We start from the raw sequence: 25245 nt of genomic DNA on the forward strand, positions 1-25245 counted from the left end.
ATTACAACAACTGTGGCATCCCCTGAGCCTCGGCCCACACAGAATTGGTGCAGTTTCAGGGAAGAGAGGAAGCCCCCTGCAAAACAAGGAGGAATACAGTGGAACCGCTGAAATGAACAAGTCTCTTCTTCCACGTTATGGTGGGGGGTGGTGGCAGCAGTGGAGGTCACTGCCCAGGAGCCTAGGTCGCAGGTTAGTCCTCTTGGCGTGACCTTGGCCAGAATCACGCTTCATCTCAAGCATTCATGTCTGGTTCTAAATGCAGCTGGGCTCTGCTGGTGATTCCTGGTGGGGGTGGGGTTAGGAGTATGCATTTCTCAAATGCTGGGGGGGGCAGCCAGGGAGATCCCCAGACACAGAAAGGAGAGGCGGAGGCAGTCACACAGCAGGCACAGCAGAATGCTCCAGATGTCTTTATTGGGGCTTGAGCACGGCATGACGGTCACGGGCATGCGGACAGGGCGGTAGGGCCCAGCCTAGGCATGCCTCAGACGCAGGAGGAGACAGCTTTAGGAAAGGACGACCAACATCAGGGAGGGGCAGGGTGGGCTGGGAGTGGGGAGGGAGGGCTGAGGCAGGGGCAGAGGCCAAGGTCGAAGGGGGGCACCTGGCCTCGGCTATTGCACGCGTCCTCTGGCCACCAGCCAGGAAGTACAGTATTGCAACTGGTCTCAGCTCGCCCGCAGCTTCCCCTTCTCAGACCCCTGAGCCAGATGGGCAGACAGACCCCTTCCCTGCCCGTCTGCCCAGCAGCATCTTTGGAAAACAAACGGACGAAGGAGACAGAACAAAAAAACAGAAATAAAAAAAGACAAAACACCCCCTCAGTCAAGGACACGGGGAAGGTGGAGAAAGGAGTGGAAGAAGCTGCAGAGGAGCCCTGGGAAGTCCCCCAACAACTGGGGCATGGGGTGGGAGGTAGAGCCCCAATCTGGGGTGGGCTGAGGCCAGTGGAGCAGTGACCCCAGGGGGCAATCTGGCCTTCCACCAGCCTCTGGCCCACAGGGGAAATGCTCCCAAGAGGGAGAGTCTAGCCTGGGACCACCCAGCTCGACTGGCAGTTCCCAGGTGTATTTTTCCTGGGATATTCCACACACACATTCGGCAGAAACAAAGAATCAGTGAAGGGAAAGGGGGTGGGGTAGGGCAAAGATTTGGGGAGACACAGCCTAACGAAGAAGACAGACCACCAAGAGCACGCGCAATACACACGATAGTATAGTATGTATGAATATAGATACTATATGCGCATATATATCTCTTCAACATACAGAACAAGAACATCAGACCCGATGGCTCTGGGCCCGAGGGTCACATGGGAGGTTTTCCATCAGTCCTGTGCAATCAAGGATATGAGTCTTTCCCAGCGAAAGATTCTTGCCTGGGTTCCAGAGTTGCCCTAAGCCTCTGGCTTTCTGTCTGTCTGCCTGTCTCTCTCACGTTGGTGCCGCTTTAAGAGAGGGTGAGGACTTCAGCCTGGGCATAGTTGGACGAGAGGGCGTCTTGGCAGGTCTCTGTGTTTAAAGAGCACAGGTGTGAGACACTGGGACGCACGCTTTCGGCTCAACATTGCCTTCTTGAGAGGTAAGGAGTTCAGCAAAAGAAAGGGAGAAACGAAGAATGAGATGTTAGAAGGAAGGCAGCTGCTGACCCACACGCTGTGGGCTGAGGAGTAGGCCAGAGATGCAAGGCATGGGGCCTGGAGTTAAGAAACCAGAAAGAGCAGGCACAGGAAGGAAAGGGTGAGCCCTTCATCATCCTTCTGCCAACCCAGCGCTGGGCCACAGTGACCCATAGGTGATGTCACAGCTCAGCTCCATGCCTGTCGGGTAATGAACTCCAGGAACCAGGAGCCCTCAGGTCCCCAAAGCTGTGTGGTGGGGAGAGGGATCACAGCTCTGCAGCCTGGCATGGAGGCAGCAAGGGAAGTTCCTGCCGGGGCTCTCAGCCCACAAGCCACTGCCTGCCCAGCCTGTGCTCCTCCCTCAACACAGTTCCATCTGCTGTCACCACCTAGGTCTAGTCCACTGTCCCAGGGGCCGGTGAGGAAGGCTCCTGAGTGTGCTGCCATGTCAGGCCCAGCCCCTCTCCTCAGTCTGGCAGGAAGAGAGTCCCAGCAGCTGCAGGGTGAGTGCTGAAGTGGAAGCTCAGGGAGGATGAATGTGCCCATCTCAGGAGAGGAGGCAGGAAACCCAACACCTCAGTGAGCCCTTCCAGACATCTCCTTCTCAGCCTTGGACAGCAGTGGCCTGGGCCTTCCCTTCCCCTGCCTTCCTAGCTGGGGCACAGGTAGGGCAGGCAGGAGGCTGCAGCGGGGGCAGGGACTTTGGGAGGTGATACTCTCTGGCCAGGGCAAATGAGGCCCTGCCCCGAGGAAGCTCTGCAAAAAGGGAGCCAGGGCTGTTGCACAGCTTCTCCTCCGACTCCCATGCATCTTCCCCTCTGGCTCCAGCTCACAGCTTCCCCTCAGAAGCCCTGAGGGCTGAGGACTGGTCTCCACAGTTGTCAGCAGCAACTAGTACAAACAGGAAAGGTAGCAACTCCTGCCTGGGCTGCTTGCCCTGCTCTGCGCGGAGGGGCTGGGCCACAGCTGAAGGGGAAGACGGTTAGAAGCCAAAGTAATGGGTACAAGCCCAAATCCAGAGGCAAGGGAAAGCAAACTGTGCTCTCAGATTGTGGGCGGAAGACAGAGCTTTCTCCTAAAATGGGGAGGCCCAGGGCCTGGGCAAGCCTGAGGTCTGTGAAGAGGGCCACCTTCCCAGGCAGGGCCTAGAGTACTGTGGGGCCCTGTATACTCGCTCTGTCCTTTCCCAGGACCCTGAGAGGGAGCTGGGGTGGGCAGCCTACTCAGTGTTCCTGTTGGCTCAATCCCGTGTCAGCCCTACAGAAGCCAGAGAGCCAGGAGGGGTGTGTGGGAGCCCCCCCAGCCCCCCCCCAAGGCACAAGGGGCCCCAGGCTGGCACTCCTGCATCATGTCGCCCAGGGACATCTGTGCCCACCATGGGGGGTGCCATGAGCATGCCCGTTCCTGTGGGAGGGAAGAGGGAAGGAGGCGGTGGGTGCCGTGGAAACTTGGGCTCCTGACAACTTGAGGGCTGCCACAGAAATAGCCGCCTCAGTTCCCTGAACCAGAAAGGCAAGTGAGAGGAGGAAATAGCTATAGGGCCCATGCTACACCGGCCACCTCACTCATGGTGTCCGTGAGTCAGGACCCCAGCACCTGGTGAGCCCAGCAGGGGCAGGACCTTCCATCCTACTGGAAGAGAAGCTGGGCTCTCAGCCTGGACTGAAAGGGTAGAAGGTGCCCTGCTCTCTGTCCCGCTCCCCAGGGCTTGCCTGTCTGTGTCCCCTTCTGAGGGGCAGTGGCATGAATGGTCCTGTATCTTCTCAGCTCTTCTTCTCTTCCTCCTGAGAGCAAACAGGACGCCAGCCCCACAGACCACAGCAGGGCGGGGAGAGCCCAGGACCCACCTTGAAGAGAATTTCCTAAGTCTGCCCAAGGCTGAAGAAGGCATTGACTGAAATGGGAATGTTTCTAGAATATGCTCTTCTTCATTATCCCCTGCAATCCCATGAAATGGTCTGACCTTTCTGCCCAGTTCACCTTCTGGGGAGGCTTCCAAAGTCCCCCGCCTCCTGCCAAGTCCCCCCCCGAATGCTGTCTGGCGGTGCCTATCTCTGCCCATTCTGGAAGGGGTAGACATGGGCATTACTTAGTCACTCCCTACACAAAGTTGCATAATCTGGCTCTAAAAATTGCCAGGCGCCCAGCTCTGCCGTCAGGTCTAATTCCCATCAGGTGAAACAGGAAATGTCTTGGCTGAGGTGTTCTGAGTTCCCAGGCTGAGGCAGTCCTGGCGAGCCTGGCTGGGGCGCTGGGGGCCTGCCCTGGGGAGGGGCCCCCTGCGGCTCAGCTGGCCCTGGGTGTGGCCGAGTGCCCCTGCGGGAGGCAGCGAGTAGAGGCTGGATGGCTTCTGTCCCTGCACTTCCCCTCAGCTGCCCCTGCCTGGGGTGCACCCCTGCTCACTCTGTGACTCACAAACCTGTTGTGCTCCTGGGCTCGTTAAGTAAATGAATACACTTAATTATAGAAATTAGATGAGTCTCCGGTTCTGGCAGCAATACAGAGCGCAGAGGCTGGGTGGGAGCGGCAGGTGACTCAGAGGCAGGACTGGGAGCTGGAGGGAGCAGGAGAGGAAGGAGGACTGTAGAGGAAGCAGGGGAAGCAGCGTGGACAGCGATGCCCGGCTCAGGGGGTGGGGCACAGACGGGAGGCTGGTTCCGAGGCTGGGCTCCAGCGAGAGGGGGCATGCCCCCACACAGACGGGAGGCTGGCTCCGAGGCTGGGCTCCAGCGAGAGGGGGCATGCCCCCATCTAGGCCGCCTATCCTGGGGCTCCAACTTGAGAACCCCTGGCTGCGCCCCACACCCCAGGGGACAGCCTTTTTCCTGGTTGCTCTGAGTGTGGGATGGACAGACAGACAGACAGAGATGTTCAATTGCAGGCTGTTTGGTTATTGGTTGAAGGCCCTGAGGGATGGGGGTGCATTTGCTGTGATTTAGGTGGGAGCCTGAGGGAGAGGCAAGGCCCAGAGACACAGTTACAGAGTCCTAGGGGTGACGGCACCTTCAGCTGAGAATGGGAGTGAGTGGGGTAGGAGGCCTGGAAGTAATCTCCCCTCGCTCTCAGGCTCCAGGGCTGAACATTTTAGGGAGCTGGGTGCTGTGGACAGGAGGCTCGGGGGCCTCAATTCTCCTGTATCCTGTTTGACTCCCGAAGACCCAGGAGGGATGAGGCTGGAGGGATGTGTGTGCCTGTTTGTGTGCGGGTGCCCAGGGTCGGGGAGAGCTGAGGGTGCAGCTACGAGGCCAAGTGTCCAGGGGGTGGGCTGGTGAGCGGGTGGAAGGGGTGGGCGAGCAGGGGCTTTCTCGGAGGGTAGGGCGAGCTGTATCGCGATGTCAGTGGAGACAGCCCCAGACTGGTTCCAGCCGCTCCCGCTATGTTGTTTAGGCTCCGGGACTTTCCACAGCCTTGGTGAAGAAAAGGCACATGGGTCAGGGAGGCGCAGCTCCTCGCCTGAGACGCTCCATGGGATCCGTGTTCCAGGCACCCAGTGGGGCAGGCAGCCCCAGGGCTGGCTGCAGAGGTCTGGTTCAGCTGGGAAAGGCTTCCTGGCTCTCTCTGGTCTCCCGATGGACTCCAGGGCCCCATCCTCAGCTGCCCTTTGCTTTGTCATCATCCCCAGGTAAGTTTCCCTCCAGTTGTACAAAGACCCCTCAGCTGTCAGGACCCTCCTTTCTCAACCCTAAAAAGCCCTAATGATCATGCACCGCTTTCCTCCCAGGGAGTTCATACTCTGTCACATAGATCTCACTGGTGTCTGTGCTGGTGGCTAGAGGAGGCCTGGGCCCACTCACTCCTGCACCTGAATGTAGCCCAAGCGCAAAGAAGTGTGGCGTGGTCTGGCATGGGTAAAGTTGCTGAATGCATACTGGGAGTTTGGCGATGCTAACTGCCACACTTCCTTAGCAGGGCCTGTTTCCCAGCAACCCACCTGTTCCCTCTCGAAGGTCACTCTAATTGGCTGAGCTACGTGCTTGTTGCCAAGAGGCAGTGTGGAGGCATCTTGAAAATAGAGCAGCCAGGCCCCACAAGCACCCAGAGAGAGACGGTGGTGGGACACAGGCTCCCCAGCCCCGCGCGTGTGAGCACGCGGGCTCCTCAGACGGGACCTGCCCCCTAGGACCTCAGGGTCTCTCCTCTGACTTGCACCCTCACAGCCTCCTCCTCTACACCTCTACTTCCACTGAGTCTTTCACCACACTGGATGAAAACAGGGGTGCTCAGGATTTGGTTCTGTTTGCTCAAGTCCTCCCTGGGGGGTGGAGTCCCTGCCACCCCACCTTCCATGCTAACCACTTAGCATTCTCCAGCCAGAGCAAGGCTCCAGGTCTGAACTAGAACACAGGAGAAGCCTCGGTGTGTTTGGGGGACGGGCAGGAGGGACGGGCACACCCAGAGCCCAAGGACTGGGCTACGCAGAGGCCAAGGGTGACCACAGGAGCACAGGAGAGTGTGTAAGTAGTCTGAGCACCATCCATTTAAAGCTCTAAATTTAGCTGGGTCATATCCAGGTTCCAGATTGCTGCTTCTGCTTCTGCCACCCAACAGGGCACATATCCAGCAAAACTGGACACATAGCTCTCAGGGCTTGGTTAGGGTCAGGGTGCCCTGGGGACAGTGGTGACGAGCAGGCCAGGGAAAGGGCCTGGGAAGATATCCCTGGACATTTCCTGGGCTGGGCAGGCCAAGGAACATCCTTGTGGGGACAGAGACATCACAGGCTATTCCTACAGCAGCTACTGTCCCTGCCTCACTTGACCTTGTTTTGGTTTGGGATTTGGGGATGATGGGAAGTAGTGGGGGAAAGGGGCTGGACTGAAAGAAGACTAGTGAAGAAGTAGCCTGCATACCCAGCTGTTTGGGGGTGAGAATTGGGGTTTATCCTGAAACTAGGTAGGCTTTTAAGAGAGGTTAGATGACAAGGACAGGGCAGAAAAGACAACAAAATCATGGGGACTGGGCAGAAGGAACACTGAGGCTTGAGAGCCTTGGTCCTCAGCCATCGTGGCGCTCCACCATCCCTAATCATTTCAGTCCCCCTTGGTCAGGCCAGGAACCCCCTAGCTCCACTGTGGATGGAATTTCAGCTTTCCCTTGAACTCTAAATCCTTCAGACCCCGCCTCAGAACATACCCCCTCTCCCTGCCCACTCCCAGCCCCTGGTTACCTTCTGGCTCCACCTGGAAGGGACAGTCACATCCCAGGGGCTTGCACAGCTGGCCTGCAGGACCCCCAGTGTAGGACAGAGGAGGTAGGGCCTGTGCCAGGCTCTCTGAACCCTCACACCAGAACCCCATTCTCACCCTGACTCCTGAGACTCCTGGGAGTCTCCTGGGACCACTTAGGAAGTCTGAGCTGTGTTTAAGGGAGGCCTAGGTGAAGCCTAGCAATGACATTGTGGAGTCAAGCCTAAACGCCACAGCAGGAACCAGAGGAAGGGAAGGTGATCAAATGGAAGGAGTAGGCAGGAGACCTGATCTGCGGTCCCTTCACCCTCCAGCACTCGTCTTTCTGGAGGGCACCTGGAGGGGAGGGGGGCTCTGTGTACCTTTGGGGGATGTCGCGGGCCTTTCTAATCCACGGACTAGAACATCAGGGGACCCATCCTAAAAGCGAGGGTGCGTCCAAGGCAGAGGAGATGGTGGCCACGGCCTCAGAGGAGGAGGGGACCTCAAGCTCCGTGGGGGACACTGGGGAGACTCAGCTCCATGGGGGCTCCCCCCCTGCCCGGCCTGGGGAGCCATACCTTTGCGGACACTACCATCGGCGCAGGCATAGTCCCCAGCGCTGAGCAGGAAGCAGGCAGCTGCCTTCTTGTTTCTGTCTCGGGTGCCGGAGCGGCGCAGGGCCCTGCGCTCCTCAGGGGTGGGGGCGGAGGCCAGGGGCTGGGTGAGACCGGCTCCCTCCTCATCCGACAGCACCGCATTGGCATCGCCATTCTGCTTGGAATCTAAAGGGGCAGACAGAAAGGAGGCTGCAGGACGGCTGATCCCGGACCTAGAGCATCACTTACCCAACCCACAGGGAGAGTGCTGCCAGAACCAGGGGGTGGGCCTGCTCCTGGGGGCAAAGAGTGGGATGCTGGCTTTCCTCTCAGTCTTGGCTGGAGATGGAGCCACAGATACCCCAAAAGCAGAGGCTCCCCAAGTTGGCTCTATGAGATCAGCCCAAGGCAGGCAGTAGAGTCTGCTGCCTTCTTGGGTCTGGCTCAGGCTGACACTTGGATGAATATGCATTCCCTGGGAGATGGGGTTAAACTTAGAGTGGTTTCCACAGCTGTCTTGCTGGGCCACCTGAAGGCACTTACTCTTAGTCACCAGGCATTCCAAGCCAGAGTTGATGCCTGAAGGATTCAGAGCCCTTGGCTCAGGGGCTCAGCTTGTGTCTGGGGGAAGACACTCCCCGCCTCACCCCAAGGGGAAGAGGCTCCAATTCTGCTCCCACTGCTGTATGCTCTTAGTCCCGACCCCTGCTCTGCCGGACAGGCAACAGCACCAGCAAAGCTGAGTCCCTGGGTCTGGAGAAGGGGGGGTGGCCAGTTGGTCTGAAGGCAGGGACCAGGAATGCCCTTACTGTGACCGAGCAGTTAGGGTCAGGCTAAGGCACAGCTCATGGTGCCACAGGTGAAGTGTGCATGGCAGAAGCCTAGGGACTTGTACAGTGTGATATTAACTTACCCTCCGAGCCCTGAACGGATCTCAGGGTAGAACTGAAACTCCCTGGGGTACTGGCTGGGAGATTTCTGTTCAGGAAACTGGGAAGAAGGTACCGTTTTGGTGGGGGAGAGAAGGGGAGCCTAAAGAGTTCCATCAAGGTCTCTGAAAGACCCACGTTCTGGAATGACCCCAGCATGTAGGATGGGCCCCCACCAACAGGCCACAGGTGAATATCCTGAGCCAGGTACCTCCCCACAAGGACAAGTCCTACTTTATCCCCAGAGCCATGCCCGGAGGAAGCTGCTGTCTTATAAGCAGCTCCCCAGTGGCCTGGCATCCAATGGACCCCCCATACTAGGAATCTCATACCTCTCTCAGGAGCTCATCCCATACCTAACAATTGGGTTCCCATTCTCCAACATAACTCTGTGTTGCTGTGGATGAAGCCAATTTCCTTTCACGTCTTGACTCAGGTAGAAGCAAGCTTTCCTGAGCTGGCCTTTCCCATCTTTGGATAGCATGATTCAGACCCTCAGGTCTGGTTATTCCACCTTGCAGCTACCAGTTTTTTCCCTTTCCTTTCCTCTCTCCCAACATTGTCTGGGCTGCTCCCTCTTGGTTCCCTTGCATCCATGTTAAACCCCAGGCCCAGGACTCAATCTAGCTTGTGCCAAACAGAAGGCAGCCTCCCACAGCCATTACGTTATCACATTTATTAGGCCAAGAGACACCAGACTCGAACGTTTGGAAAGAAATGATTCATGTGTTGATGCTCCTCAGGAGAACAGCTGCCCTCCTCTCCAGCTAATAATGACAGTGCCTGATATTTGTAAAGTGGGTTTAACTTCTCAAAGTACTTTCATATCCGTCATTCATTTGGGGCTCGTCCAAGTCTTGGAAGTAAGATATTGATAGCATTTCTGTTTTACAGGTGAGGCATTTATACCCAGAGAGGGTGAATGACTGGCCTGGGGGCACACAGCACACTGGCCAAGAAAGGATTAGAAACCCAGGCTTCTCATTTAAAGCCCCATGCCCTGCCCATAACAACCTAAATTTCGTGGGATACTCCTTCTACAGAGCCTGATGTTCAGGAAGCTATCAGAAAACGGAGATTCAGCCTCAATACTGTGCCTTCCTAAAGGCATGCCTTATATTTAGGGTAGCCAGTGCGACAAGAACACAACCCCAAACTCCAATGACTGAGTTTCAGTTGGGAGCTCCCCTGGCCACTATGGGAGAGGTGGCTTTCCTCACCTGCCCGTTTCCTCTCAACCACACCCTCTTCTGGGGCAGGGGGGCTGGCATCACTGTAGGTGCTATCCCTGGGCGAGGTCTCCTGTGACTTGCAGTAAATGGGCGACTCCAGCTGGGGCGGCCGAGGTACATGCTTCTTCCGTTTCTTGGGCAGCTTCTGCTTGGCCATGGCCAGAGAGTAGTACATGCCGAAGTTGTTGACAATGACAGGCACGGGCATGGCAATGGTGAGCACGCCGGCCAGTGCACACAGCGCCCCCACCAGCATGCCGGACCACGTCTTGGGGTACATGTCCCCGTAGCCCAGTGTTGTCATGGTGACGACGGCCCACCAGAAGCCGATGGGGATGTTCTTGAAGTCGGTGTGGTCATTGCCCCGTGGGTCGGAGGGCCTGGCGCCGATGCGCTCTGCGTAGTAGATCATGGTGGCGAAGATAAGCACGCCCAGGGCCAGGAAGATGATGAGCAGCAGGAACTCGTTGGTGCTGGCGCGCAGGGTGTGGCCCAGCACGCGCAGCCCCACAAAGTGGCGCGTGAGCTTGAAGATGCGTAGAATGCGCACGAAGCGCACGACGCGCAAGAAGCCCAGCACGTCGCGGGCCGCCTTGGATGACAGGCCACTCAGTCCCACCTCCAGGTAGAAGGGCAGGATGGCCACGAAGTCGATGATGTTGAGCAGGTTCTTGACGAAGTCCAGCGTGTCCGGGCAGCACACGATGCGCACCAGGAATTCCAGCGTGAACCACAGCACGCACACGCCCTCGATGTAGGTCAGGATGGGCTCCGTCTCCACTTCCCGCCGGAAGCGCACGCTGGTAGTATTCCCCACGCGGTGAATCTCCGTCACGTTGCGGTCGATGTTGAAAGCCTCGTGGGTCTCCAGGCAGAAGGTGGTGATGGACACCAGGATGAAGAAGAGAGAGGCGAAGGCCACCACCTATGGGCGGGGAGGAGAGTGAGGGCAGCTATGTCAGGAATGGATGCTCCCAGTGGGGACAGGGCCCTCTGCTTGTGGAGGCAGGGGCCATAGGTCACAAGGCAGCCTATCAGGTGGTGAGAGGTGGGATTAAGGTGCACAGTGAGGGGCTGGAATTCCCTCCCCAGAGGGTCTTCATCCGTGTGTTGCGAGTTGCTCAGCCCTGTCCAACTCTGCGACCCCATGGACTATAGCCTGCCAGGCTCCTCTATCCATGGAATTCACCAGGCCAGAATAGCGGAGTGGGTAGCCATTCCCTTCTCTAGGAGATCTTCCCAAGCCAGAGACTGAACCCGGGTCTCCTGCATTGCAGGCATATTCTTTACTGTCTGGGCCACCAGGGAAGCCCTTTACCCCTGTGCTTGCTAAGGCAGTACTTCCCAGTCCTTGTCAGGTACATAGAAGTTAGAGGCTGCTCTTGGCTGGAAGGAGCTGAACAGAGAACTATAGCTGCCCCATCCTGCCTACTGCCTACCTCTGCCCACCTCTAACCTTGTCGTGCTCTGAGCTTCTCAAACGGGAATGGCTATATAAGCCATCTGGGAACCTTGTTAAAATGCCACTCTGATTCAGGAGGTCTGGGGCAGAGCCTGGGCTTCTGCATTTCTAACAGGCTCTCAGGTGAGGCTGCTTGTCCACAGACTGCAACTCGAGTAACTAGACTTTAAGGCAGTGGTCCTCAAAGTGAGGGCCTGGACCAGGAGCATCAGCATCAACATCAATTGGGAACCAGTTAGAAATGCCAAATCGCAGGCCCTACTCAAACCTACTGAATGACAAATGCTGGGGGGAGGATCTAATAATATTTCAACAATCCTTCCCGGTAATTCTGATACACACTAAGTTAAGAGAGCCACTGCATTAAGGAGTACCTAGAGGCAAGGAGCTGGCCTTCTACTTATTAAGCTCTGGCCATGACCCACATCTTCAAGCCCTGTCATAGCCCCTCTGGCCAGTCTCTCACCCTAGGATGTCCCAGCTGACTGCCCAGATGGTGAGAAACATTTGAAGGAAGACAGCCTGCTCCAAGGCAGGAGACAGGGTAGTCTGTGCAGAATATCGACTCTGTCCCTTCTCAAGAGGCTTCCCTGGTGGCTCAACAATAAAAAATCTGCCTGCAATGCAGAAGCAGCAAGAGATGCAGGTTCGATCCCTGAATTGGGAAGGTCCCCTGGAGGAGAGCATGGCAACCCACTCCAGTATTCTTGCCTGGAGAATGCCATGGATGGAATCTGGCGGGCTACGGTCCATAGGGTTGCAAACAGTTGGACATGACTGAGCACGCGTGCACGCCCGCCCTTCTCAAGAACTGACATTTCTTGAGACGCTGAGCGCCAATAAAAAATAAACTGTACCCACTGGGATCAGAGTGTGGCAACAGCCGATCTAGACAGCTGCCGAGATCGTAGCTAGAATGATGACAGCAGCACTCAGCAGAGGAACGGCTGGGTTTAAGTGTCCAATCATTATGAATGGAGATGAAATGCATGTGTAATAACACCAATTACAGAGCCTTCATTTGTTATTCATGTGATACCATTCACCACTGTCAGGGTACTGGTTGCTGGGGTCCACGCCCCCTGCTGTAGCCTGTCCTACTGGGAGGGTGGAGGTAGGTTTGCTCCCTGAGCAGAGGGCTGAGCTTAAATAAGATACATGAGGGAAGACTGTGCCCCATGACCACCTGGCAAACCCCAACACCCACCCCACTCCAATTTCCACCTGGCCATGGCATTGCCCCCTATCTAATGATGCTCCCCAGAGATGCTTTCCTCCCTGGGAGTCTGCAGGTGTGGGCGGACACACCTTGTTCTTAGTACTGCAAAACACCAAAGGGGAATATAGAGGGAATGGCGCTCTCCAGGTGGCACTAGTGGTAAAGAATCCTCCTGCCAATGCAGAAGATGTAAGAGACGGGGGTTGGATCCTGGGTCAGGAAGATCCCCTGAAGTAGGAAGTGACAACCCGCTCCAGGACTCTTGCCTGGAAAATTCCACAGGGGAACCTGGTGGTCTACAGTCCACAGAGTCACAACGAGCTGGACACAACTGAGCACACGTAAGCTCATGAGCTGGGAAAATGTGCAAGAAATAGTGCCTCCAAGGATTTCTGGAGCAGAAGTGAGTCTGAGACGGGAACTTTGGGGAGAACATTCATTAGTTCTCTCTACTGTGCCTGGCACACTTGGGCATTCTGTGTTATCACCTTCAGCCTTCCCTATGAGGTAGGCCCCATTATCCCATTTTCCAAAGGAGGGGCTGAAGATCAGAGAGGTTATCTACTTGTCTAAGGTCACACAGCCTTAAAGGGATGGAAACCAGATTTGAACTCAGCACCATTTACTTTCTTTTCACACCTTCCAGGCAGGGTCAATTCCTAAACCCAGGAAAGTCATATCTGAATTATCAATACTTCTCCCAGTCAGCTCTCTGATGACTGATAATTTCACCCTTAGGAACATATACCTTTGACTTGGGACAGACACTCAGCACACACTAAACTAAGACTTAGTTACACTTGAGCATGGACAGGTTGACCGGATACAGTAAGTTAGGAGAAGCAGATTAGCAGACCACAGACATGCTTTCCCACTTGACAACTCTGTCAGTAGCTTCTTCTGTCTGCTTCTCCCCATGAAGGTGAATTTCAAGTTCCCTGTCTGGTTTCATTTTTCTTCCCATGAGGAATGAGCTGTCAAGACAATACGGCTGACATGGGCATTAGGCAAATAGCTCCAGCCCATAGGTTTTTCAAGGCCATCCAGAGATGAGCTGGTGGAGGCACATGTCCAGTGGCTGTGGTGATATCAGGAACCCCGAGTCCTGGCACTGCTTTCCCAAGCATAGGAGGCGGGGGTGAGGTGTGGGGTCAGCATATCTCATCTCTGCCAGGAAGCCTGGGAAGCAGAAGCTTGCACTCTCAGAAGGAAATGTTAGCCAGGAGAGTTGGCCCACCTGGGAGCCCAACATGAAGTTAATTAGTGATTTGGATAAACAAGTTCACGAAAAGCTGCCAAGGGACGGAGCAGAGGGTGCAGGGAGGGGGGAGAGGGGAAGAAGGGTGCTGTGGTGCCGGGACCCTCTCCCACCTGAAAAGCCAAGGTGCCTTCCTCAACTCCGTCCTATGGGCTCCTTCTGCGGCAGGCCCAGCGGGTGCCAGCCACCCCTCAATCCCTGCACTGTTCACTTGTTATTTAAAAAACACACTGAACCATCCCATCTACTTACTTCCACCCCTCCCTGCTCCTCTCTCAGAGTGAGGACAGAGAAAAGGGAACCACATGTGCCCACCTCTCAAGGCCAACAGAGGCACAAGACAGGGAAAAGGACTTGTTGAGGATTAAACTGAGGCTGGGTCCCCTGACTCACAGATCTTTCCTCTTGGCCCCTTTGTCCAAAGGTGGGACAATCCTCCTTGATGAAACCTACATGGGGCCTCAGTCTCCCGTGTGGCCCCTCTAGGCTGGTCCCAGAAAGCACTCACTCCCGGAGGAGACAGGCAGAGCTGAGGCCGAGCCCTGATGGATGCCTGTGCTCTGGCAGGTTGCCCCATATTGGGTCCCGGGGTTACAGGTTCCCCTTCAGGGCCCAAATTATTCCTCTCTCCTCTAAATTATTCCCCAAGCCAAATTATGTTGTAAGTGGTGGCTCTACTTTCACCCAGCCTTTGCCCTTTGGTGGCAAGGATACTGCTGTCTTTCTCACAACTCTTTTTGGTCTGTGATTTTTTTGTTTTTCTTGCTCGCACTGCACAGCATGTGGGATCTTAGTTCCCAGACCAGGGATCGAACCCACTCTCCCTGCATTGGGAGCACAGAGTCTTAACCACTGGACCACCAGGGAAGTTCCATTCTCACAACTCTTGATTGGGACATTAAAGGGACCAGGGAGGAGGCAGCTGCACTACCCAACCTAGAGGTCAAGGCCTCACACTTGAGCCTCCTATCCAGTCTCTCCACCCCCACCCCGGGGCCGTTCTGCCAGCTGGCAGGGCTCCTCAGAGCACTGCCCATCGGCCCCTGCCCCACACGGGGCTGTGTGGCCTCAGGGAGCTGATATTGAAGGTAAAAAAGAGCTAAGAAGCTCTGAGTGCCTCGTCCCGCCGCTGCACAGTCAGGGCAGTGGTGCGCTCTGTGCGCGTTCCCTCGCTACGCAGTGGGACGGTGCTAGCATCCCTAGTGGTGTTCCTGCAGGACTGAGGGAGCTTCGACACAGCACGCGCCTGGCACACAGTGAGCCCTCAGTAAATGGCAGCAGAGCTGAGGGGGCAGGGGGGCCTCTGCGAACACCCCCGTGCAGCTTCTGAGGATGAGTTGGATCTGGAACCCAAACTATCACAAAGTCTTTGCTTTTCAGAAGTGAGATTTAGGTCGCTGAACTCAATGTCCTTTCTGCTGTTTTACAGATGACGAAACTCGAGGCCTGGGGACAAGCGACTTGCCTGGTTCCCATGGCCAAAGTTGTCCCTTCTTTCCCTTGCCTGGGGACAGAGGGCATGGATTTTGCTGGAAGTTAAAACTGTCCAGGTGGAAAGCCACCCATGTGAACTGGTCTGGCCAGCAGCAGCCCCTCTCCTGCAAGGTGGGAGGATGCAAGAGGTTCAATCCCCCCTGGACAGGAGGGTCCTAGCCTCTGTGAAGGAGCACCCTGCTCCTTCAAGCTTCCTGCCCTCCTGGGCCCCTCGCACTGGCTGACTGTATCCTGTTGGGGACCCATCTGCTCCCCGACACCCAACTGTTTCAGCTGGTGGGCCACCCCTGTGACCAGTGTCCTTCACCGAGCTCATTCCACAACTGTCCTTGGCAATGCAGGACACACACTATGTAAAGTCACACACTTTTGGGCGCAAGTTGGCTCTGCAGTTACAGCCCAGGAGGCTTGGGCAAGCTTCTTGATCTCTCTGAGCCTTAGGATCTTTGTTCATAAAATGAAAAATTGAGTACCTACTATGTGCCAGATACTGTTCTGGGTGCTGTGGAACAGCAGGAAGCAAAACACCTTGCCCCTCAGACTATCAACAAATAAACAAGGAAAATATAGTATGTCAGATGGTATCAGTGTTAGGGAGAAAAATGAAGAGAAAGGAGGTTAAGAAGTGAGAGGGTGGGGGAGCTATTTCAAATAGAGTGGTCAGGCAAGGCCTCAGTGCCAAGGTGACGGAAGCAGAGACCTGAAGAAGTGAGAAAGCAAGTTAGGTGAAGACCCAGCAGAACTCCAGAGGCAGCAGGAACAGGCAGTGCAAAGGCCCTGAGGCTACAGCATACTGAAGGGCTAAGAGGAGTACCTCTCTAATAGGGTTGTTTCGAGGATTAAAAGAAATGATACTTGTAAAACTTAGCACAGAGCCTAGAGTGGCTCAGAAATCTGGCACAGGCTGGGTCGGGGGGGGGGGGGGGGGGGGGGGAGGAGGTGACAGACACCAGTCATTGGGAACTGACTACAATCAGCAGGAGCAGGGGAGGGGAGCCCAAGGAGGAAGGGCCAAGGAGACAGATGGACAGATAAACATAAGAAGACTCATGCCCAAAAACCTATATTAAGGATGAAGTGTAGGAGAAGAGAATTTGAGAACACAGCCAAAGACACTTGCAGAGGAAGATCTGAGGGGATGGATGTGGAGCTGAGCCTTCTGGGGAAGTGAGATCCTGGTGCCCAGGCAGCACTGGGAAGGCCGTGGGCAACCCTGGGGGCTCAGAGGCAGGAATGGAGAGGGAGTCCGCCAGGCAAGGCGTCTTTGAAATGTCCCTGGGCTCCTGGGTGAGGGCCTGTACTATGATGCCCAGGCAAGGTGTCTTTGAGTTGTCCCTGCGCTCCTGGGTGAGGGCCTGTACTGTGATGCCCAGGCAAGGTGTCTTTGAGTTGTCCCTGCGCTCCTGGGTGAGGGCCTGTACTGTGATGCCCAGGCCCCAGCAAAAGGCCCCCTGCTCCTCTCCCTTCATAGGCTGCCCTGGGTCTTCCTGTCCTGAGCCAGGACCCTCTGGTTCCAGTGTCAGAACCAGCCTCTACCATGCCCACCCTCTGCCAAGTCAGCATCTGGGGGGCACTCAGGGCCACTGAGCTGCCCAGAGCTGGTGAGTCCCAGCACCAGAAGGAATTCAGGCCAGCCCAGATCACTGGCGAAGAACTTATTCAGACAAACGTGACTCCAGGCTCTTGCCCATCCACCAGAACACCCCTGCCCCTGAAGACTTTCTGTCCCATGCTGCCCTATCTCTGGTCTGGCTGGTCTCCTGGCCAGGAAATTCCCTTCTTCTCTAACTCTGCATGCTTAAGCACTACCCACATTGAATATTTATTTATATATTTATTTATAACCTGCTTCCTTCTAAAAATTATTTAAGGGAGCTAAGTCATTATCACGCAGGGCCTACCCAGCTTAACTTCTATTAATATTTCCTCGTTGAAACGTCCCTGCATACCAGCCCCCCTCCAAAAGCGATAAATCCCACACAGTGGTGGGATGTGTGGCTTCTCCCCTCACCTCCTATTGAACTTCATCTTTTAAGACTACTGCGGCCCCTCTCATGATATATGTGTATTATCTTTACCATTTCCTGTCGCTCAATTTTCTCTGGCTGCCACCTATTCCACCTGACCTGGCTCTCTTCAGGAACAGAGCCCACCTTTAACTCATCTCTATAAAAGCCACCCTGGTAGCTGGCATGTAGTACGTGCTCAATAAGTATTTTCTGAATGACTAAAGCCAAGGTGACTGCCTGCCTGCTCCCTCTCCTGGTCCTAAGGAGCCTGTCATGAGGAGAGATGACAAAGGGGCACCCAGGAATCCCTCCTGGCACCTGGGCTCTCAGACCCTGTGGCTCTCCAAGGTGGGCTAAGCCTGCTGCCTGATGGGGACCCCTGCCAGGGGCAGGTAACCTCACCCAGCTGGAGGAATACCCCAGCAGGGAGCTGGGTCAGGTTGAGGCAAGCTAGCTGCCCAGGAACAAAGGTGGCATGTGTATCCTGGTGCCAGCATCCCAGGCCAACACTGACCGTGGCAGAGGTGCGGGGCCTGGGGCCTCCTGGTTCCTAAGGCCTAGCTGCCTGACTCTTTTCGTGCCTGCCCCTCCCCCAACTCTCCAAAATAGCCCAAGTTTATTTTATCCCTTCCCCTACCTTACACCCCACCCCAAACAGTGACAAACAGAAACACCTCATCATCCAGAGACAAGATGTTCAGAGACAAATGTTGGTCTGTTCGGAACAAGAGAGGAAAACAGAAAACAAGCCCGGGAGGAGTCTGGGAGGCTGCCTAAGGGCAGAGACAGGTGTGAGGGTGGGAGGCAGGCTCTGGCCTGACACAGCTCCTGCTCCTGGGAAGGAGGCAGAGGGGCTGCCCTGGGACGTGCTGGCATTGTCCTCCCAGGGGTGCTACGGAAGCCAGGGCACCCAGCCTCCTACTCAGGTTCCTAGCCCTTTCTCACCCAGAGGGCATGGGGACCTCAAAATCTGGCCTCACTTAGAAGCCTGTCATGCCCACCAAGTGGCTGGTACCAGGCAGCATCCAGGCAGGAGAAGTCAGGGCCTTCAGAAAAGGTGAGCAGGAAGCGAGCTCTGCATTCCCTTCCTAGAAGGCCTTGGTTTCATTCCTCTGCCCAGGCCACGGAAAACCTGGTCTCCTCTCTCAACCAAGCCTTCTTTCTTTTTGTCCTATAAAAGCCCCACCGTGAGGGAAAGAGAGAGCAAGCAAGCTCAGGTGTGAGCAACTCTAGGGAGCAATGAGATGGGGCTTTCATTCAGAAGGAGATGTGAAAGAAGGGATGGGAGGATAGCAGAGGGCCTCCTGAAGTCAGAGGTCCTCTCCAAGCAGAGCCCCAGGAGGTGGCAGAGGCAGGGGACAAGCACACACAGGGATGCCCAAGATCTGGGCTTAGATCCTAGTTCTACCACCAGCTATGTGACCTTCAACAAGCCCCTCTGGTCTCCGTTTCCTTCTCTGTAAGCTAAGGTTAATACTCCCTGCCTCACATGGGTCAGATATCAGAAAGAGTCCCAGGTGCCAGCACCTGCCACACAGTGGATGCCTAGGCGATGTGAAACCCCAGTTCCGGCTGCAGTGGGATCCTATGGGGTAACCTCTTCTACTCAGAAGGGAAACATCATGAGAAAACTCAAAACAGGTACTTATTTACCCAAAAGAGGACTATCATCCTTAAGAAGGCCAGTAACCGGACTTAAGCCAGATCAGCCCTGGGGACCTCTGGAAACAGGGGTAAGGGAGGTGAGCAGCCCAGGGTCCCATCCATCAGGACTTATGTCAGCTGTCAGAAAAGGGGGAAGGCCTGATTCTAGAACTCTAGACGCTGCCCAAACCCCGACTGGTCCCCTACAGTCTGGAAAGCCACCCTCACTGTTGCTGAGCCCTCTCTCTGCCTAGATCACAGGCAGTGGGCAGATGGGGCCAAGACAAGCCCGCCCCTTGCGCTTGCTCCCAGGTCAGGCCATGGGAACAGAACGACAGCAGCAGCCACCCATGGGCCCAGACGCAGCGAAGGAGTGGGGCGAGCCCAGAGGGGATGGCTCTGTGGGCCAGGCCAGTAGCCAGGCAACAGCCTCCCATAATCATCTCAGTTTATTTTCCGTTTGTATCTGTTTTGCTTCTGTCATAACGCGCTACTCAAATGACCAGCTGCTGTGTGCGGAGAGATGCCCGGGGTCAGAGGGAGGCTCCTCTACCATTACTGGCCCTGGAAGCCCCCATCCAGGGATGAGGGAGGCAGCAGGAAGAGGCCTGAGGGAGGGAAGGTATGCACACAGACACAGGGTACAGCACTGTGGGGATGGGGGGCGGGGCGCGTGTTACTGGCCTGGGATAAATAGAGCTCGGAGAACACAGCCCCAGAAACCTTGTACCTCAGGCCTGGAAGCGTAACTGAGTCAGTGTCCCTTCTGACGTCCCCATCTGCCCCTGCGTTTTCTGATGTCATCCACAGCAGGTACAGAACCTTGGAACACCTCCCAGACCAGAGTAAGAAATGAGCCACCTCAAAAGCATGATAACAAGAGCATGTGATCATCTGAGGAGCAAGGGAGCCCTGATTTTGAGTCCCAGCCCACCGCTCTCGAGCTGTGTGACCCAAGAGAAGTCGTCTGCCCTCTCACAGCCTCAGTCTATTAAATAAGGATAATATTAATACCTCTGCTGGTAGTTTACTGGGAGGATTAATGCAAAGTACCTGCATGAAGTGCTCAATAAATGGCAGTTGCCATCAGTTAATTTTTTAAACTTTTGTACTCTTACTTGTGTGTCCCAGAACAGCTGAAGGCTTGCCTTGGCTTGTGTTCCTCTGTAGGAAATGAGCCCCTTCCGGCATGAGCTCCATACAGCTCTGCACATCAGTGTTAACAACCAAAAGGCAGGCTGTGTGGGGTGGTTTGCTGATTCTATTATTTATTAGTTAAGTGTCTGTGATAAGACACTCAACACCTCTGAATCCCGGTTTCTTTAAGTGAGAAGAACTTACCCAGCCCAGCCCCAAAACTTCTGACCTCAACTGGACTGCCCTGGCTGCTGTGATTCTACTGATATATCAAAAGGGCCAAGTATTAATATCTTGGGCTCATGGAGGACTTCTAGAGGCTAACCAGGCTCTGAGCTTACTCACAGAGCCCCAGCTGGGCCACTCGGCAGTGAGTTAAAGACAAAATAAATGCACTGATGGTACAGCCCCTTGGAATCCAAGGGAGAGGAAACTGAGTAGGCAAAAAGTCTTCAGAGACCCCAGAATGTTCTGAAATAGGGCCCCTAAGCATCTCATCTCATTCCTGCTTCCCTGGCATGCTCTCTTTCCCCAGCTCCACCAAGTTAAATCAGCCTCCTCCTCCCTCTACTGCCAACTTTGAAAGAACCTAAAGGATCTGCACTTGTCTCTGCCCCCTCCCCACCCCTCTCACCATGCACACAGCTGAAAGCGGACACCAGCAGAGCTAGAGGACTGCATGAGAAGCCCGTGGGATTCACAGTCTGCCAGGGCCTCACTGAGCCCTCACCTTCTGAGCGGGTCTCAGGGTTGCAGGGGAAGAAACAGAGATAGCACCTAGCTTTGCTCTCGGTCCTGAAACCAGCCCCTGCCTTTCAGTGGTTGCCTGAGGACGTATGCCTCAGCTGCTGACCCCTCTGCTCCTCCCTCCTCTTAGACACAGGAGATGCATGTGCCCTGGTAGAGCATTTATGCCCGCCTCGCCCCTCCCTGCAGCCCCATTTCCCAATCTCCTGCTCTCCCCCGGGGGTGGGGGAAGTGGAACTTTTCCTTCCATGACTGTGTTGAGGCCCAGCACCAGAGGTGCTGAGGAAGGCGGCAGAGCTCTGAGACTCATTAATGAAACAACCTGGGATGCCAGAGGTAACTACCAGCTTCCGACGCAGGAGAGCATCCCCACACCCAGATCCAGTGCATCACGTTGGTCTTCAGTCTCCCAGACAGCCCCCAGCCAGGCTCGAGATCAGACATTAACCTCCAGGGTTCTCTTTTTTAGAGAATCTAAAGCCATCCTTCAGGTTTTTCTTCTTTTTTTTTTTTTTAAGATGCTTAAGCCTACCTCTCCACCACCCCCTTCCACCTAAAAGGATTAGGGAAAAGTGGATTGACTTGAGGTGGGGGTGGTCGGAAGGGACTAGATCTTGCCTAAATCAACCTACACTTCCTCCTGCCCCCCCATCCATCCCTGTCACCTATTTCAAGCAGTAACCTGAACCAGGGCTTTCTGGGAAGCCAATTTGTGCTGCAGCAGGAAGAAAGCAGCAGCAACAAATCTGGGATCATCACCAGGCAGCCTGTGGCTGGCCACTGGGTGTAGGAGCCGAAGGGCCCAGAACCTTAGGCTCTTCCTGTCTGACTCTCCCCTCATCCCAGCAGAGACCAGGACAACTCTAGTGTCCGGAAAGCCTCAGGGGCATAGCTTGGGGCAGGCATCTTGACTTATCTTGCTCTTCCTGCTTGCTTCTTCTTGGGAAAAAGAAGGACTCTCCCAAACCTGGTGTTCTGGTCCCAGTTCTGCCTATTATGGCTAAAGAGCTGAAGCCTGAGACCCCTTCTCTAGAACTCACAGTTCTTAGCACACTGAGCTGCTGGGAGGGTTTCTATGAGATGGGACACAAGGAAGGAGCAAACCCCACGATCTGCCAGATCGGCCACTTACACCCTAGTTTCCCTCCCATCGCCCCAAATCCTGCCTGACCCCAGCTCAAGGCTTCATTCCAGCTCTCCAGGGCTCTGTTCTTCAGAGGAATTGGGGGTAGATGTAGAAAGACCGCCTGAGCAGGAAGGAGGGGGTGGACAAGCAAGAGCGCAGCTACGGGTTGTCTACTCTTTGAGAGGGGATGCCTTAAAGCAGGAGCTGGATTAGGTCCAAGTAGTAAATCAGGTGGGTGCACTCTCCTGAAGCGTGCAGGGGGCGGGGTGTGGGGTAAGGGGGTATAATTTCCACGGGGCCCCATGTAAAGTAAGGTAATTTGGGAGGGAGGTGGTGGTCAAGTCAGTCAGTCTCGGTCGAGAGGAGACCCAGGCTCCTGCCACTCACCCTGGCCGCCCGGGAGGAGTAGGGATCCTCGAAGAGCGCCCACATGCGGGGCTGCCAGCCGCGGCAGCCCCCGGGCCCCGCGCCAGGGCCCGCGCCTCCTTCGTGGGGCCCCAGGCGCTGCAGGGCCAGCTCCCGCTCGTCGTCGCCGGCCTCGTCGCCGGGCCCCGCGCCCCCACCGCCTCCGTCCGGGCTCTCGAAGATGTCGAGCGCCTCCTCGGCGTCGCGGTGCTGCCGGTAGGTCATCCAGCAGCAGGGCTCCACGTCGGTCTCGTCGATGCCCCAGAAGGTGAGCTCCTCCTCAAAGAGGGGGCCGCATACGTCGGCGGGGCAATGCAGCTTGCCCGTGCGGTAGTAGTTGAGCACGTAAGCAAAGACGCCCGGGTGCCGGTCGAAGAAGAACTCGCAGCCCCCGCTGCAGCTGCTGCCTGCACCACCGCCATCGGACTCGGGCCGGCCCCCGCCGTCGGGATCGGCCAGCCAGGCGAGGCGGGTGCCCGGTAGGGTGCGCAGGGTGCTGCGGTAGGTCTCATGTCGCGTGCCGCCCACGTTGATGATGATCTTCTCCGACGCCTCGCCCTTGGCCATCTCCTCCTTCAGACATGTTTTGGACGGAGGCTTGTTCCCCGACTTGCGCCCGCGGTAGGAGGAGACACACACCGAGCTGATCATAAGAAGCGCTGCGGGGCTTCGGCTTGGGGCGGCCGCTGCCCTCCAAACACCCTTCCCGAGGAGGCAGCGTCAGACGGGGGAGGGGGAGGAGACGAGGAGGCAGGAGGCGGCGGCGGCCCCCTCTGCGGCGTGGCCCTGCCCCTGCCTCCCTCCCGGGGCACAGAGCGAGAGGAGTTGGATTTCTCGGGTGCACAGGTGGTTGGGGTTTGGGCTGGCAGCGCCGGGGAGGGAGTCAGGAGGGGAAACGGAGAGCAGAGGACCCAAGCGAGGCGCCCGGGGAAGCAGGACAAGCACACACACGGTACCCCGACTAGGACCCGAGGCACTCCGACGCAAGAGGCCCGGGACACGCCCCCCCCTTCACCTCCCAAAAGACGGGGAAGTGCACTGTCCAGGCGCACTGCGAGGGTCCGGGCGGTGCGCGCGCTCACACCCACACGGGCCACCCTCCTGCTCCCAGTCCGCGCCGAGCCCCGGAGCAGCCGGCTTCCCCGCCGCAGCGGCGGCGGCAGCGCAGCAGCAACAAGTCCTGGGAGCGGCTGCCGGGGCCGGGCCGGCGCTCTCACGGTAGCCGGCGCTCCGCGGGCCCGGGCTGCGTGCGGTCAACAAGAGGCGGCGGCGGCGGCGGCATGTGGCCTCTTCCCCCCATTCATAAATCCAGCGCAGGGCACCGATGGCGGGCGGGGCGGAACGCGGCTTTCAGACAGGCGGGTGCTGCGCAGGGCGAAGCGGCAGAAGGAAAACAAGCGCGCCCGCTGGAGCAAGCCTCTGGTCCTGCGTCCGCGGCTCGACAGCGGCGGGGAGCTGCGCTGGGCTGGGCGCTGCGGGGGCCGTGCCGGGGCGGGGGGGGCCTCAGACGGGGCGTCCTGCGCGGCGCCGAGCTTGGGGGGCGGGGCAGCTCCAGGGAACAGGGCTCTGGGCACTGGTGAAGGAGTCTCCCGGGTGGCGGCCGAGCAGCCAAGGACACCTGCAGGCTTCTTGGGCTGCGCCGAGAGGGAGCCTCAGCGCAGCGCCCCGGCGCCGGGCTCCTGCGATCTGGCGGCGCTTGGAACCACGCCATCCACGCGTTTACCCATCTCTGGGCGGGGCGCTGGCCTTGGCCCTCAGTAGGGGGCGGGCGAGAGGTGGCCTAGGGACGGGGGTTGCCTCCACGCCGGTGGGTTGCGGCTCCGAGGGCTCTCCGTCTCCCTCCGGCGTTGGCAGCGGACGCCACTCCGCTGGCGCCTTTTCCTCCCGGCCCCGCCTCGCTCGGGCGCGCCCTCCGCGGGGCGGGGTGGGCGGGGCGCGGCTCCGGGCTGACCAGGCTGGCTGCAGGGCCCCGGCGGCCGAGCTCTGCGTTCCTCAGCCGAGCCGAGCCGAGCCCAGCTCAGCCAGGCGCGTAACCCTCTCGCCGCCTGCGCGCCGCTCTTGCGCGCCTCCGCCGCCATCCTCTCCCGCCCCCTTCGGCCCGGCTCCCCGCCTTCCTAGAACCCGCAGCTCCTCCCACTGCAGTCCCGCGGCCACCGAAGCGCTCTCGACCTCTGACCTCTAACCTCCGCCTGTCCCTTCTGGCCGCTCCCGTTTCCTCCTTTCCGATCAAGCCGATCGCTTTGTTGCGGTTTAATTGTGGCCGACTGGAGGCCGGGGGCGGGGGTGTGGGGTGGGGAGGTTGCGGAGAAAAGAGTGGAGAGACAGTGTCGCTAGGAAGAGGCTGCCCCCTCCTGCCCCAGATATTGTGTTAGGGCCTCCTGACGACTCCGCCCCAAACTGGGTCCAAGATCCCCGTCGTCCTGATGCTGGCCTCTGTCACAGTCACCGAAGCCCCCGCCCGGCGGCCTTGGACAGAAAAGCAGCTCCTGTTCTGGGTGGAAGAAAAGCGTAGTCCTGGCGCTGTTACGGGTGTGGGGCAGATGGGCCTGAAAGATCGTTAGGTTAAAACCGTGGCTCATCGTTGTCCCAGGGGGCGTATAGAAAGCGTCCATGCCACACCTTGTGACTCCCTCCAGGTTCTACTGTTTCACTCATTGCAAATTGACTTTGCCCTTTTCCTGTCACATCTCCGCTCTCCGACCCTGAGCTCTTACAGGCCACACTGCTTTTTCATCTTGATAGCTCCCACAGTGCCTGCCTCTGAGAACCTGTTTGCTGAGTGATTGAGAAGCTGCCATATCCAAAATATTAGCCGCTGGCCCGACTGCATTGGCTTCAATCCAAAAGCAATGTCCAGATTCATTTGTTTTTATTTGTTAAGTCTAGAACTCTTCCACATCTTTAAATTAGTCCTCTTTTTTAATGATTTTTTTTTCTACAGTTTTAGGCAAGCCTCCTCCATATCTGTCTAGATCACTGTAAGAAGGACTTTAAAGCAGAAATACAAGGTGATTAACATACCTCCCCGGACACCTGTGCACCATCTGACTATAGCTCTGAGGAAAGGTTAGAAGCCCAGTACAAACATGGGGAATCCTTATACGCAAAAGTCTCATCCTTAATGAGGTCAGAAAAAGCAAAATAATGTGATGATGAACAGTAATCTCTACTAACACACAGACAAGTTAAACAGCA

The 25245-nt window shown here is 56.6% G+C and overlaps 1 protein-coding gene across 3 annotated transcripts; it reads right to left on the minus strand.

The window, feature by feature from the left end:
• Window positions 1-390: 390 nt before the first annotated feature.
• On the minus strand, window positions 391-23920 carry KCNC4 (potassium voltage-gated channel subfamily C member 4). Of its 3 annotated transcripts, none has more exons than XM_040232089.1 (4): window positions 22033-23920; window positions 9538-10474; window positions 7371-7574; window positions 391-5031 (listed from the first exon to the last, which is right to left on the minus strand). In XM_040232089.1, exons 1-4 carry the CDS (start codon window positions 22699-22701, stop codon window positions 4862-4864), a joined length of 1980 nt encoding a protein of 659 aa, XP_040088023.1. In that variant the 5' UTR covers window positions 22702-23920; the 3' UTR covers window positions 391-4861. The 3 variants fall into 3 exon arrangements, with proteins under 3 accessions (XP_040088023.1, XP_040088022.1, XP_040088020.1); XM_040232088.1 differs by having other exon boundaries at window positions 391-1576; window positions 22033-23918; XM_040232086.1 differs by having other exon boundaries at window positions 391-1514; window positions 22033-23916.
• Window positions 23921-25245: the final 1325 nt, after the last annotated feature.

This window comes from Oryx dammah, unplaced genomic scaffold (assembly GCF_014754425.2).
Source record: "Oryx dammah isolate SB20612 unplaced genomic scaffold, SCBI_Odam_1.1 HiC_scaffold_28, whole genome shotgun sequence".
Lineage (NCBI taxonomy): Eukaryota > Metazoa > Chordata > Mammalia > Artiodactyla > Bovidae > Oryx > Oryx dammah.

What these genes read in the sequence shown, in the direction of transcription:
- KCNC4 (XM_040232089.1), bottom strand. Translation starts at nt 22,701, where the DNA reads ATGATCAGCTCGGTGTGTGTCTCCTCCTACCGCGGGCGCAAGTCGGGG. An exon ending in ACTCCTCCCGGGCGGCCAGG is followed by an intron (nt 10,475 to 22,032) that starts GTGAGTGGCAGG and finishes CCCCGCCCATAG; the next exon opens with GTGGTGGCCTTCGCCTCTCT. An exon ending in GGTTGAGAGGAAACGGGCAG is followed by an intron (nt 7,575 to 9,537) that starts GTGAGGAAAGCC and finishes CTGCCCCTTTAG; the next exon opens with ATTCCAAGCAGAATGGCGAT.